This window comes from Papaver somniferum, unplaced genomic scaffold (genome assembly GCF_003573695.1).
Source record: "Papaver somniferum cultivar HN1 unplaced genomic scaffold, ASM357369v1 unplaced-scaffold_117, whole genome shotgun sequence".
NCBI lineage: Eukaryota > Viridiplantae > Streptophyta > Magnoliopsida > Ranunculales > Papaveraceae > Papaver > Papaver somniferum.
Window position 1 is genome coordinate 4804214 of NW_020620714.1, and position 14595 is coordinate 4818808.

At 35.7% G+C, this 14595-nt stretch overlaps 1 protein-coding gene across 1 annotated transcript; it reads right to left on the reverse strand.

Annotated features, from left to right (window-relative positions):
- Window positions 1–7107: 7107 nt before the first annotated feature.
- Window positions 7108–8905, reverse strand: LOC113329671 (heat shock cognate 70 kDa protein-like). Its single transcript, XM_026576522.1, has 2 exons — window positions 8677–8905; window positions 7108–8471 (listed from the first exon to the last, which is right to left on the reverse strand). The coding sequence occupies exons 1-2, from the start codon at window positions 8903–8905 to the stop codon at window positions 7108–7110; spliced, it is 1593 nt and encodes a 530-aa protein (XP_026432307.1).
- Window positions 8906–14595: the final 5690 nt, after the last annotated feature.

Sequence of the window (14595 nt, forward strand, 5' to 3'; positions counted from 1 at the left end):
CACCGTAAAAGATGACATAAAGTTTAAAGTTAGCAACAAACATAATATGGCTACCTAAAATGTTAAAAACAAACAGGATATATAAACTTAGAAAGCCGTGGGACTTGAAGACACCAATTTTGAAAACTACAATCTTAGAAAGCAACGATCCACAATACCGTAATTTTTTTTTTTATAAATATTCAATGTAGAAGATGTCAAACTTTGGTAAACGATCTATTGACAACCTATTAATTTGAAATAGGATCCGGGAGTACAATATGTGTTCGAGGTTCTTTGTGAGGTAATGTGTCTCTAGATTGTATTCCAAGTGAAGGTAGGAACATACAAAAGTGACAAAATGTCCAAGACTTTTGAAGTTACCAAAGCCTTCGTTAAGACGAATTGCTGGGCACAATACTTTGTTGAAAATTTAATGGCAGGGGTTCGCATATATACAATCCCTTCGAAAAGGTAATGGGTAAACATTTTAAACATTGTCATCTAATGGGTGTTGAAAAATTACAGGAAAATCATGTCATATTGGAGAGTTTGTATCATCCGTTCGATGCAAAAAAAATACTATTCTCTGCCTATTAGGAGGATCGACAACATGAGCATGATAGATGAGTCAGCTGGAGCGAAATAGGAGCATGGGGAGACTTTTATGGACGATATTGATTAGTTGATTTCACTGAGATGAGCGTTGCTCACGACATATTTCCAAAAAATATTTAAACTTCCATGTTCATGTAGAGCATTATCTCATTATAAGCAATGAACCTAAATAAAAAAGTGTTTGGAAGTTAAGATTATATTTCTTTCGTTTGAGCAAATCTCCGGCGGTAAAATATTAAAGGAAAAAAACAAGAAAATAAAAGAGGAAAATCCCAACTATTTTTATGAAAAAACCATATTAAATCATAAGGAGTTGATAAGTATCCGGGACACAAATTATACGATATATTAAAAACGAACCAACATCATGGCTCGCGCCGTTTCCGCACGGGTTAAGGGCTACAAACAAGGTAGGGTAAATTTATTGAATACCCTTGGTTTTAACACCCAATAAATATACCTTATACAACAATAAATATACCGCTATTATTTAAAAACCTTATCCATATAAAAATAAATTACCTTAATACCCTCACTTATATAATATTTTCTTTTATTTCAAAATACAATTTTTTTTCTATCAACTTCACCACCACCATTCCACCACCAACAACATCGCCACCACCACCACCACCACTTACTAACCACCGCCACCGCCACCACTCCACCACCGCCGCCAAATTTCGGTGTCAACAACTAAAGTTGATCCAAAATTAAAATTTCAAAAATAATTTTACTATTACATATTCAAGTTTTTGTGTATCAACAAAGGAAGTTGATCCCACTGACTGGAGTCAAAAACCAAAATTGATCTCAAAATATGGTGTCAACAACCAAAGTTGATCAATTTCCTTTGTTGACACAATAATTGAAAAATACTCCAACTTTTTGGGGTCAACAATGGAAGTTGATCCTTGTGAATGAGGTCAAAAATCAAAGTTCATTCCAAAATATGGTGTCAACAACCAAAGTTGATCAATTTCCTTTATTGACACAATAAGTGAAAAAATACTCCAATTTTTTGGGGTCAACAATGGAAGTTGATCCTTGTGGAAGGGGTCAACAACCAAAGATGATCCCAAAATCTGGTGTCGACTACCAAAGTTGATCAATTTCCTTTGTTGACAAACTCCAACTTTTTTGGGTCAACAATGGAAGTTTATCCATGCGAATGGGTCAACAACCAAAGTTGATTCCAAAATCTGGTGTCAACAATCAAAGTTGATCAATTTCCTTTGTTGACACAATATGTGAAAAAATACTCCAACTTTTTTGGGTCGACAATGGAAGTTGATCCCATTGAATGGGGTCAACAATGGAAGTTTATCCCACTAAATGGGATCAACAACTAAAGTTGATCCAAAACAATCATGTCAACAATAAGGGTGCACACGGTACGTTCGGCTCGGTTCTTGACGAGACCGAGTACCGGTACCTCCCTAGCCTCGGTTCCAAAATTTTGGACCGGTACCTGTACCTTGTACCTCGGTTCCGGTTCCATTCGGTACCAGGTACGGTACCGGTTCCAATCGGTTCTTTTCCAGACAGAAATATGTTTTTTCGTCTGACATTCTAAGTACATGTTTTTTACCTGTTTTTCAATATATTAAGTAATAACTCATACTTAGAACAAAGCGACAATTAATAAGTAGCTATATTACTAGCAAACCAAATAAACAAAGTCTTGAAAACCTGATTAGCAGTAGGCAGTAGCAGTGTAGCACACAAACTGACAATCTCACAATCACACACACTAAAGTCTAGGAAATCCGAAAAATAACAATTAGCAGTAGGAAGTAGCCACAGACACACACTAAGTTTTGAAAATGAGAAAATCTGAAAAAAGAACAACTAACAGTACAACTAGTGATGCAGTAGTCTTGAATCTTGATCTTCTAATCCATATCAGCAGCACTTGTGGTGTCATCGGTGTTGATAGGACCAAGTAACGCTGCCAAACAAATAATAGTAGTTAGTAACTCAATATCATCTCAGCTTGCATCACAACTCATTTAACCCATCAACATACATAACAACTCTTCATTAGACTCAATTCATTAATCAGCTAAACATCCTAGAATGATCAACATCCAGAAGACCAAACTTCAATTCATAATTAAGATGAGAACTACAAAACCACCACCAAAACAAATTAACACCCTAATTTCTCAAATTAACTACACACATCAAGATACACATTACCAGATCAATAACAAAACATGAACCCGGAATTAAGACAAGTACTAGCTTGTTATTAGCAATTCAGCTAAACTTTCAATCCAAAGATTTTGCAGCTCATACTCAAAATCAAGATAACATCTGGATCTTCTCAACATCATTCAATTGATCAATTCTCATCCAAACAAATCCAAAAACAAAACCCTAACCCTAAAATCACAAATTCAGTAACATAGAACAGAGCATAGCATCACAATTCAATGAAACTCACATCAATTAGATACGATCTCAATCTTTCAAACATTAAACAACAAAACTAAAGCAAAACCCAGATTTTATTTAACACCCTAATTTCATTAACAAAAATAATGAAAAATCAAAAGAAAAGATTAAGAAGATAGAATTCTTACCAAATCCAAGCCAAATCAATCAACTCTTGCAAATCTGATGAACAAGTCTTAATTACAAATCTGAAAAATCAAAAGATTAAAGGTAGAATTATTAGATTCAGATTCTCAGAAGATTCAGAATTATCACAAATCTTAATTACAAAACCCTAGGTTCAGTTCGCTTACCTTTTGAATCAACACTTCAGATTCAAAGTAGGTTCAGTTCGCTTACAAATCTTAATTACTTATCGTTTGAATCAACACTTACCCTTTGAATCAACACTTGTAATGGAGAAGAGAAGATTGTCGCTCGTCTCTGTTAATCAACATTTTTAATGGAGAAGATTGTCGCTCGTCCCTTCTCAGACAGAGAGGAGACGGGAAAAAAAAATGAGAAGAGAAACGGAAACCCTATAATGTTCGCTTATATACCCCCTCTAATCTAACGGCTAATACTGATCCCTTATCCCCTAAATATAACGACTCTAATCATCAGGGACATTCGGTCAGGTACGACACGGTACTTGTACAGAACCGTGTACCCGTACCCCCAGACTTCGGTTCCTATTTTTTGGACCGGTACCTGTACCTTGTACCTCGGATCGGTCCAAAACAAGGTACGGTTCCACCGGTTCCGGTTCGGTCCATCGGCCCGGCTCGGTCCATCGGCCCGGCTCGGTTCCTGTGCACCCTTAGTCAACAACCAAAGTTGATCACATAATTGATGTACTAATATTAGTGAACCCAGTGTGAATCGAACACGCATTTTCTGACTGGAGGCAATAGTGATACCATTACACTACAGGTTCAATGTGTAGAGAAATAAAAGGAAAGCACAAAACATGATCATTATAATTTTATTTGTCTAACAAACAACAATCTCTCTTCTTTCCTACCATCTCAATTGGTCAGGTTTATCAGTAATAATACGTTTATCAGTAATAATACTAAGCTCCCCCTTCTGCCTTCCTTCCTCAAATGTCTCCTCATAAATACAGATCCAGTAGACAATCTATTTATTCCCTCCCAAATAGTTTATTCATTCACTTATATACATTAGTAAAGTGTTCATTATTACTCTACATATATCAAATACTGCGCAAAGGTATGGAAGAGTCGTGATTACTTACCTGGTACATTTGTCTAAACAGATTAGCAGCCGCTTCATTCAACAATAGGATATTATGATTTGGCATCTTCCAACTGTTTTTTCAACCTAGAAACATCCAATCCCTAACCAGTAGCCTCATTTAGACATCAAGGCACATGTGCCAAACAAATGACACCGTAAGTAGGTTTTCAATAAAACAATAATTAGACCAATCTACAACACCTAAAGTCAAAAAATCTCAATATAAAAACACTCACTTCGAACAAGCCGTATATACACATATAGATCCCCATTAAGTTTTCTCACCTTCGTTATATGCATCGATAAATTAAAAATAAGAACCTAACTAAGCTAAGTGACATAAGACCGACATATATGAGTAATACGTTGGTGGAAGAAATATTTACATAAAACTAAAAAAAAAATGATTTTAATACAGTGTAGGTCATCAATCTAAAAACTTAAGAAGCTATCAATTAGATTTCACTATCAACTGTTCAACACCATAACTGCGATAACTAGAAATGAATCTTAGTGGATGTAGAAAAAACTAGCACTAATTGTACCAAAGTACTCGTGCGCAAAATTAAAAAAATGGAAACATTAAATTTGATGTTCACACCACCAACCATACAAAAGTAGACTGTTGTCTTACTAGATTAGTTAAATCTTAACCAAATTATGCACCCATGTATCAATTTATGCCACTAACTCAACATTCTTTGTTAGTATCAATTATAACTACTGTTATTCACAAACAGGAGGACACGACAACTGAAGTTACCTGTTATGAGTTGGATTTAATAACATTCACCACCACCCGAAAATGTACTGACGTGCAACAAGTATCTACCACCACCAAAACAAGAACAACATTCACCAGCAGTATTGCTGCAACATCCACCACCAGTGCTAGAACAAAACATTCCACCACCATTACTACCACAACATCAAGATTACAAATTAAATATCAACAGTCTCTACAAATATCATTAGATTAAAATCTAAATATAAATGCATATCTGATATGAATAATATTGGTACATCTTCACTACTTTTTTCTCCTCCTCCAACACCACCACCACCATCAACTAATAAAATATAAATTTGATATCCTCCTCAACCACGGCCGCTGCCACCACTTCCATCATCATCTACTAAATGAATAAAGAGTTAATATCCCCCGCCACCGCCACTGATGTTGCACCAACACCACCATTCAACGACCTTCAATCATAAAGTTTTTAGAAACCTAAAATTAGGTTTCAGTAATTTCGATGAACTGAAACTTCAAATTACATTGAATAGCATCAATTCTTCTCTTCAATTGATGATATTCAATATTATTCAATCAATTCATAAAAAAATCATCAAAATTATTCAATATTTAACCTTGAAAGATGGAGAACGATTAATAAGAAGTTAAATAGGTTGAATTGAACACAAATATAGAGGTAAAACTATGAAATCGAAAACCAAAAATCAAATTTATCGATCTCTGAATCTGGAAAATCAATCTTTAACATAAATAACAGGTTGAAATCAGTTGAAATTGAACACAAACATATTTATAGATCTGTTGCTAATAACGGAGGATGTGGTGGTGGTGGCGATATCCGGTGGTGGTAGTGCTGAGGTGCTGGTGGTGGTTGAAAGAGAAGGAGAGAAAAAAAAGAAGAAATAATTTTTTCAGGAAGTGGTTCGATCTAAACGAAGATTAGAATAGGAAGGATAAAAATGAAAAGAATAAAAACGTTAGTGGACCCTGATCGGTCTTATAGATAGAAAATGGTATATTTATTATAGGATAAGGATATATATGAAACCCATCAAAACAAGGGACATTTATATAATTCCCACAACAAGGTAAGGCCACCGCTCGCCTGACTTGGGTAAACAATTTATTAGGACCAATGGACATCAGAGTATTTTTTAACTAAATATCAGCTGCAGTGGTGTAGAATTACCCTTTGAGCATACCCAAATTCGCATAAACCAAAAAAACACATATATAATTCCAACTTAATCACTGCGATATGACAGTTTACTCCAACGTCTCATCTTGGATGTTCCGAATTTTATACTCATGTAACTTCATTCAATTTATAGCATTATTTCAAAATGCACTGAATGGCAGGCAGGGGGTGTATATCGAAGATGCCCATGCCCGGTCATGAAAAATGAAGGTAAATTAGTTCATGTTTATGTAGCTGCTCATATATTGAGTACAGTATAACCTTAAAAATGAAAATTAAAAGAGACAATTGAGTTTTTGATTCATGCACACACGAGATCTAGTATGAAAACATGTACCAAGTGTGGATCTTGAAAATCCTAAACTTGTTACTTGCACATAAAACATAACCTGCCGTGTTACGCCTAGATATCTTGCTACTTGCTAGTTTGCGTTTATGTGGATCACATGATTAACAATTAGCTAGGAGGAGTCTCAGGAGTTCCCTGATTAGAGAAAATTGCATAGGTTCTTCTGAAAAAACTAACTAACATCTGCACTCAGCAAATTCAAACCACCAACAGAAACAGATAAAGAAATTTTGAAACTAAGGCTCGGAATCTGATTCTTTTAAAGGCGGAAACATCAATTCTGACAACCATAAAAACCTTCAAGTCTAACTACTTTACGCAAGTATTTGGCTAAATCTATCACATTCGAGATGAGAGTAAAAAAGACTTGCTAACAAAAGAAATACCAATTTAGTCGAATCCCACAATCAGCCGACTGGTGCATCTTTAACATTTTAGCAAAAGGCAACAAAAGAAATTTTCAAGACTGACTTCTTCAATCCTTGGGTACAACCCTGCAGGTGCATCTTAGATGATCTTAGCTTTCTTTGAATGCTGCCCATTAGTTTCACTTATGAGAGGACCGCAAATGTTCTCTAGTTCCTTCATATGCTCAATCAGATCATCCAATTCGCACGATTCATTCTCTTCAAACCACTTGGTGGCGTTGCTGACAGCAGCCTCAATCTTGTCTCTATCAGCCGATGATTGAATGCCATCAATTGCATCCTTCACTTTTTCCATGTAAACCACAAAGGCGTTTCTTAATTCCACCTTCTGCTTGTATATTTCATCTTCTAACTTGTATTTCTCAGCCTCTCGAGCCAATCTCTGGATCTCAGCCTTCGAAAATCCGCCCTTATCATTCTTAATCGTAATTTGATTTCTGCAAGGAGGGGTGACATCCAACAAAACCAAGTCCTGCACCTTCTCATTTCCCTGGCCACTTAAAATAGCAGCTTGCACCGCAGCACCATAAGCCACAGCCTCATCAGGGTTGATGCTCTTGCAAAGTTCCTTCCCACTAAAGAACTCCCTCAACATAGATTGAACCTTTGGGATTCTTGAAGACCCGCCTACAAGCACGATTTCATTTACGCTGCTCTTGTCCAACTTAGTATCCCCCACACACTTCTCAACAGATTCCATACATATCTTAAACAAGTCCATGTTCAATTCTTCAAATTTAGCACGAGTAATGGCTGTATAAAAGTCGACTTTTTCATACAAAGCATCAATCTCAATGGTTGTCTGAATAGTAGATGAGAGGGACCTTTTTGCCCTCTCGCAAGCTGTTCTCAACCTTCTAAGAGCTCTTGGATTTCCACTAATATCTTTCTTGTGCTTCCTTTTAAACTCTTGAACAAAGTAATTAACCATCCTGTTATCAAAATCCTCTCCTCCAAGATGGGTATCTCCAGCAGTAGCCTTGACTTCAAATCTTCCCTCGTTAATGTTGAGAATTGAAACATCAATAGTACCACCACCAAGATCAAAGATAAGAACATTCTTTGCACCAGCACTGGTTGCCTTCTTGTCAAGACCGTAAGCGATTCCAGCAGCCGTTGGTTCATTGAGAATTTGCAGTACATTAAGACCAGCAATTATACCAGCATCCTCTGTAGCTTGTCTCTGAGAATCGTTGAAGTAAGCAGGGACGGTAATAACAGCATTCTCAACAGTTGAGCCAAGAAAACATTCAGCAGTTTCTCGCACTTTACTGAGAACCATGGATGAGATCTCCTCGGCTGAAACCTGCATATCCTTTCCCTTGTAACTGACTTCAATCATAGGTTTCTCATCTTCACCAGCAATGACTTTGAAAGGCCACAGGGTCATATCACTCTGAACAACACTGTCGCTGAATTTCCTACCAATTAGACGTTTTGCATCTACAACCAACAGAAAATAGACTCAGAAAATGATCTGGAGATGCTAACTCTTAGACAGATCAATCAATTTATAACATTATCTAGCAAATGAATAATACAGTTATCCATGAGATTCCATTATACTAAACATCAAAGATACATACTTTTGATGAATATGGAAATAATCATTATCAAAATTGAACTCAAGAAGTTGAAAAATCTTTACCAAAAACGGTGTTGGTAGCATTCACAGCAGCTTGATTCTTAGCACCATCTCCAATCAAGCGTTCAGTATCAGTAAATGCAACATAAGAAGGAGTAATTCGATTTCCTTGGTCATTTTCAATAATCTCAACACTACCATCATTCTTCAATACAGCAACACATGAATATGTTGTTCCCAAATCAATCCCAATTGCTGCTGCTCCTCCTCCCTCTGTTCTTTCAACAACCATTTTCAATCAAAAACACAAACGCAAGAAACCAGTATATTTCAATTCGAGAGGTTCTGAAGATTGGGGGTTTTAGTTTTAGTGTGTGAGAGAAAGTTTTCCTGTAAAAAGTTGATTCTTTGTAAAGAAAAAATGAAGAGACAGCAGTGGGTTTATTCAAGGAAAAAGATCTGAGTCTAAACCCTTATCAATTTTAAGTAAAGTAAACTGATTGAGAAAAAAAAATTGGTCTGAGAGGGAGAGGTTTGGTGAGTCGGATGAAATGGAGATTTAAAGAGAGAAAATTGAAAGATGGGATTGAAAAAAAAAATGGAGTTTTACTGAGAGACAGGGGAAGACAGAGAGGGAAAGTGGAAAGTTGAAATTTTTTATTTTCACGAGACAAGACGGGTTAATCCAAAGGATAATAGGCTCAGCTAGTCTGCCACTGCCTCCACCAGACCGTGCAGTGCACATGCAACTAGCTGTGGAAATCTCACGGGATATTCAGGTTGTTAGCTTTCTATATGCAACGCATGTTGGTTTTATCTGCGAATTACACAGATTTGGCAAATAAATAGAGAGAGTCTGAGGAGTTTGATGATGGACATTACTTAGATTCCTGGAGAATCAGGGGTTTATCCGGAGGATAATAGGTTCAACTCATTTGACTGTAGGTGTCTTTTTGCTTGTGCATTAATAACATGGCAGTGCCGCATGCACCTCTGCGTCTGCCTTAGCCACTGATCGTCTTCCTCTTGTCACCATTCCAACAGTCTCCACTTTCTATGTACCCTTCATGTTCCATCAAAAAACAATTAAATAAACTAGTCTGCCACTGTCTCCAGTGCACATGTATTAAATCTCACGCCAGGAGAAAGATCTTTAGGTCACTAGACTAGACTTTATTTTTTTGGGCTTTTGTTAATTTGTATACGAGGGCATATGTTAAGGAATAACAAACAATTAATTTTTTGTATTGGGTTTAGATAATTCTCTAGGAATTTTAATTGTCTTCAAAAATATAAGTTTTCTTTATTCGTGAAAGTTAAAATTCCATTTGATATCCCTAATATTTGAAGTTTCAACCAATGGAAAACATATTTTTCCCTCCATGATATCTTATCAAATTATTATTATTGTCCCTGGTTAAAAATAAACCGGAAAAAAAATGGAAGGAATCGTCGCGGGTTCGATCTTCGGTTTCTATTGCTTAGAGACCATCATGATATAAGTTCCCAATCTATTGAGAATTAGGAAACAAGTTTATCATTTTTCAAAATCATCTAATTAAGTCCAACTATATATGATCAATGGAATCAAAACCGTGTGTAATGAGTGGTTGACCACCGGTCAAGGGAAAATTATTAGCCGACTATGACTAATCTAAGAGACACGTAAGCAAATAATATTGGTGGCATCATCTAATTAGTTTATCTCCTCTATATGTATATAGAGGTGTATTGGACCTTTCTTTATAAGAGAAAAATTAAGAAACGGAAAAGAATGAATTTCTATTTTTCATATTTTCCTTGTTCTTTAATTCGTACTGTGCCAACAGTTTACAGTCTGATCCTTTATTATAGGCGATAAAACACAGGCCTACATTTAATTTTCAATTCAATAAAACCCAAGGGTATTAACGGAACACGAATATCAATTACACGACAAAATTAATTAGTTATTAATTTAGTAACTTATTTAATTTTCCAAAGCAAAATAATGTTTATTATACCCTGTTAACTTGTATACGGGTATACAAGTTAACAAGACCCTATTTTTTGTTATATCGGTGGATTTAAGGGTCAATTTTGAGTCTCAAGAGAAACACAGCTTGTTGTAGAAATCTCGCGCCCAGATACAACAGATGTTGGCATAGACTATTATAGAAAGTCAGAGGAGTTTCATGATCAAGATTAGAGAAACATGCTTATATAATACTCTAAACAGACAACGACCCTGGACAGACAACTTCAATCACGAATGTACCGAAAAGATATGTATCTTAGCTGAACAACACCATATAGATAACATAAAATAGTGCAGAAGGTACATGTAACAAAAAGTAGAAGAAACTGGTCGAATATCAATAGAATTCTAGATGGCCAGACTTGACAGTTTAAAGGTATAGTATCATTTTGCATGTTTCATTTCCATATCCATAAACTGGTGACAAAAATGCATATGAGGCGTCCATCCTAATCAATTCATGAATGTGCCGAAAAGAAAAATGTCTCAGTTGTAGGAGTGAGATATTGCACATGTTAGTAAGTATGCGAAGTGAAGACTATATAACTTAAACGAGGGAGATCGCACACAACAAGATTGAGATTACGTAATGGATGATGCCAGCAAAGTCACGAGTAAAGTGTGAAGGTTTGTGTGAAGTATGGTCTGTGCGAGAACGAGTGATTGTATATGAGCGAGTGTGTCGCATAGAGATTCCGAAAATAAAGGATCTTTTAGCTGTCATCCACTATGTAAGATCTTATATAAAGAGGAGAGGTTATTACTTGTGAGGAGAGTTCTTTTAGTGAGTGTTTGATAAGAAATCAGGAGAGAGAAAGTAAATCTAGGAGCGAGTAAGATTGTTGTAATACTTGTATCCATCTTGTAAACCGACTTAAGTCTTGATAATCAATGAAGAGTTTAATGATGATTACCTAATATTGATTATAGTTATAGTGGAATGTGGTTGTGAGGAAACTTGTAACTACATTTTGGGCGCTAGAAACAGAGATGGGTGATAGATCCTGTTAGAAAGTTTACAAAATCGTGAAAAGGAAGGTAGTTATGAAGATTTAAGAAAAACTAAGAAAGAACAATAAAAAATCGATGGAAAAAGCAAGAATCCTAACAATACAAAGAAGAGGTAGAGATATGCAGTGTAATTCTATAACCAAAGAATCAATCTCTGATGCGGATTTTCAAGCAGGAATAACTGGAAGGATTCATAAGCGAAATCACGAAGGAAAGAAGGTGGAAACGGTAGAAAAGGAGTCTCCATTAAAAGAATGGGAAAAGTGGAGATTACATTTGCAGCAGATGAAATTCCAGAAGATAATTGAAAAATTAATTCTCGCACTTGTGTATGCATCATTCAAGCTTCGCATTTATTTCCAAGCTCATAAGATAAAGGTATTAACAAGAGTACCAATTGAAGCCACAATGAAGAATTCAAAAAGATCAGGGAGAGTTGAAAGGTGGAATACACAATTAGGAAACTATGAAATTGGTTATGAAATTTTATTTTCATCAAATCTCAAGTTATCGCAGAGTTTCCAATAGAAGAAGATGAATATGTAGAAGATATGATGGAAGTGGATGAAGAACATAGGAATCTAAAGACTTATTAACTGATCAAAATCCAAATAGATGGGAGATATTAGTCGATGGATCATCCAATGGAGAAGGGAATGGAATTGGTATAGTATTTATTTCACCAACAGGAGCACGAATGGATTACTCATTCAGATTGGAATTCGCATCCACAAATAATGAAACTGAATATGAAGCAGTGGTGCATGCACTAAAACTAGCCAGTGAAATGAAGATAGAAGATGCGCGAATAACTAGTGATTCCCAGTTGGTAATTCGTCAGATAGAAGGTACATATAGTACAAATGAACTATCTTTACAAAAATACAGGAAGCTGGTTATGGAGTTAGCAGTGCGAATTCCAAAAATAAGATGGAGACATTAGGCAGAAAGGACAATAGACTTGCAGATGCATTGGCTTTCATACCATCCATGTTAGTAGATCGGGTTCCAAAGGACATCAAAATACAAACACTTCTTTTACCATCCATAGAAAAAGGTGAAGAAAAACAAACAGATGTGATACTAGTAGAAGATACAGAAGAGGAAAATGTGAGTGAAGATAAGGATTGGAGAACTGAGATCCATTTGTATTTAGAAAAGGGAGAAGTACCAAGAAAAAGGTCAGAAGCACATAAATTAAAAAGTCGTGCGACAAATTACGAATTAAGAGACGGTGTGCTTTATAGAAGATCATTTCTTGGACCTTCGCTCAGATGCCTTACGCGAAAAGAAGGCATGGAAATCTTAAAGGAACTACACTATGGAGATGCTGTCAATCATAGTGGAGGAAGGTCACTCGCATACAGAGCAAAGATTCAAGGATACTATTGGTCGTACATGCATGAAGACACAAAACAAGTCTCAAGACGATGCGAAGAATGTCAGCGTAGATACATGCACCCGGATCAATGTTAAATACATAAACAAACATATGGCCCTTTGGAAAATGGGGAATAGACATTGTTGGACCGTTCATACCAGGAACAGGACAAAAGAGATACTTAATCGTCGTAACAGATTACTTCACAAAAGTGGGTAGAGGTAAAGGCGGTTCAGCATATTCGAGACAAGGAAATATTCACATTCATTTTTGAAAATATTATATGCAGATTTGGCATTCCTGCACAGCTGGTATCTGATAACGGGAAACAGTTTGAGGGCGAAAATATAGAAATGTTGCATTAAAATTAGATTAGACCAATTATCTGTTATAACATGATCAACTAGATTATATATTGATACCCACTGATATTTATGGATGAGTATGTTTAATTGTTAATAGTGAACATCTAATGTAGAGCTTGTTAAGAAGAATGCAATACAGAGATTACAGGTGATTCGAAGAGACGAAAGAGATACGACTATGATGAAATCAAAAGATAAAGAATAAGAGGATTGAAAGAGTTGATAAAGATAATAATGTTGATTGAATAATAATCATCTGATTGTGTTCTTTAAACATGGAGGGATGGCCTTTAAATAGGTTCAAAAAAACCGACCAAAGAAAAGAAAATCTACTTAAATTAGGAAAGAAAAAACTTGAATAACAAGTAAACTAGACAAGGTTGATTATAGAATAGAATCATCACAATGTACTTCAAATGGCTTGTCAAAATTTGGCATAATAAGAAGAGGATCACTACACAATTTTTCTTTGAGTAAATTGAAGCTCTAATCTGCTTCTTTTTTCCATTCAAAGTATCATGCTTCAAACAATCCGTAAGACCAGTTGCAGTAGTACTAAAATTCTTGACAAACCTCCTATAAAAAGAAGCTAACACATGAAAGATTCGAACCTCACGAAAAGAAGTAGGAGTAGGACAATCAACGATTGCTTTAACCTTTGAATCATCTACAGAAATACCATTACTTGAACTACATAACATAAGAATTCACTTTATTCGTAAGAAAAGTGAATTTCTTTAAGTTCACATATAACACATTCTCTTGTAACGTGGAAAATACTTGAGATAAATGTTCAAGATGTTCTTCTTCATCGCGACTGTAGATCAAGATATCATCAAAGTATACAATGACAAATTTTCCAAGAAAAGGTTGTAACACTTGATTCATAAGACGCATAAACGTGCTAGGAGCATTGGACAATCCAAAAGACATTACAAACCATTCATTTAATCCTTCATGAGTTTTAAACGCAGTCTTCCATTCATCACCTATACGAATGTGTATTTGATGATAACCACTACGTAAATCAAGTTTCGTAAATACTTTAGCACCAGAAAGCATATCAATCATATCATCTAGTCTAGGTATTGGAAATATGTAAGGTATAGTTATTCTGTTCAATGCCTTACAATCTATACACATACGATGATTACCATCTTTCTTGGCTACTAAAAAGGCTGGGCTAGCACAAGGACTTTTGCTTAATC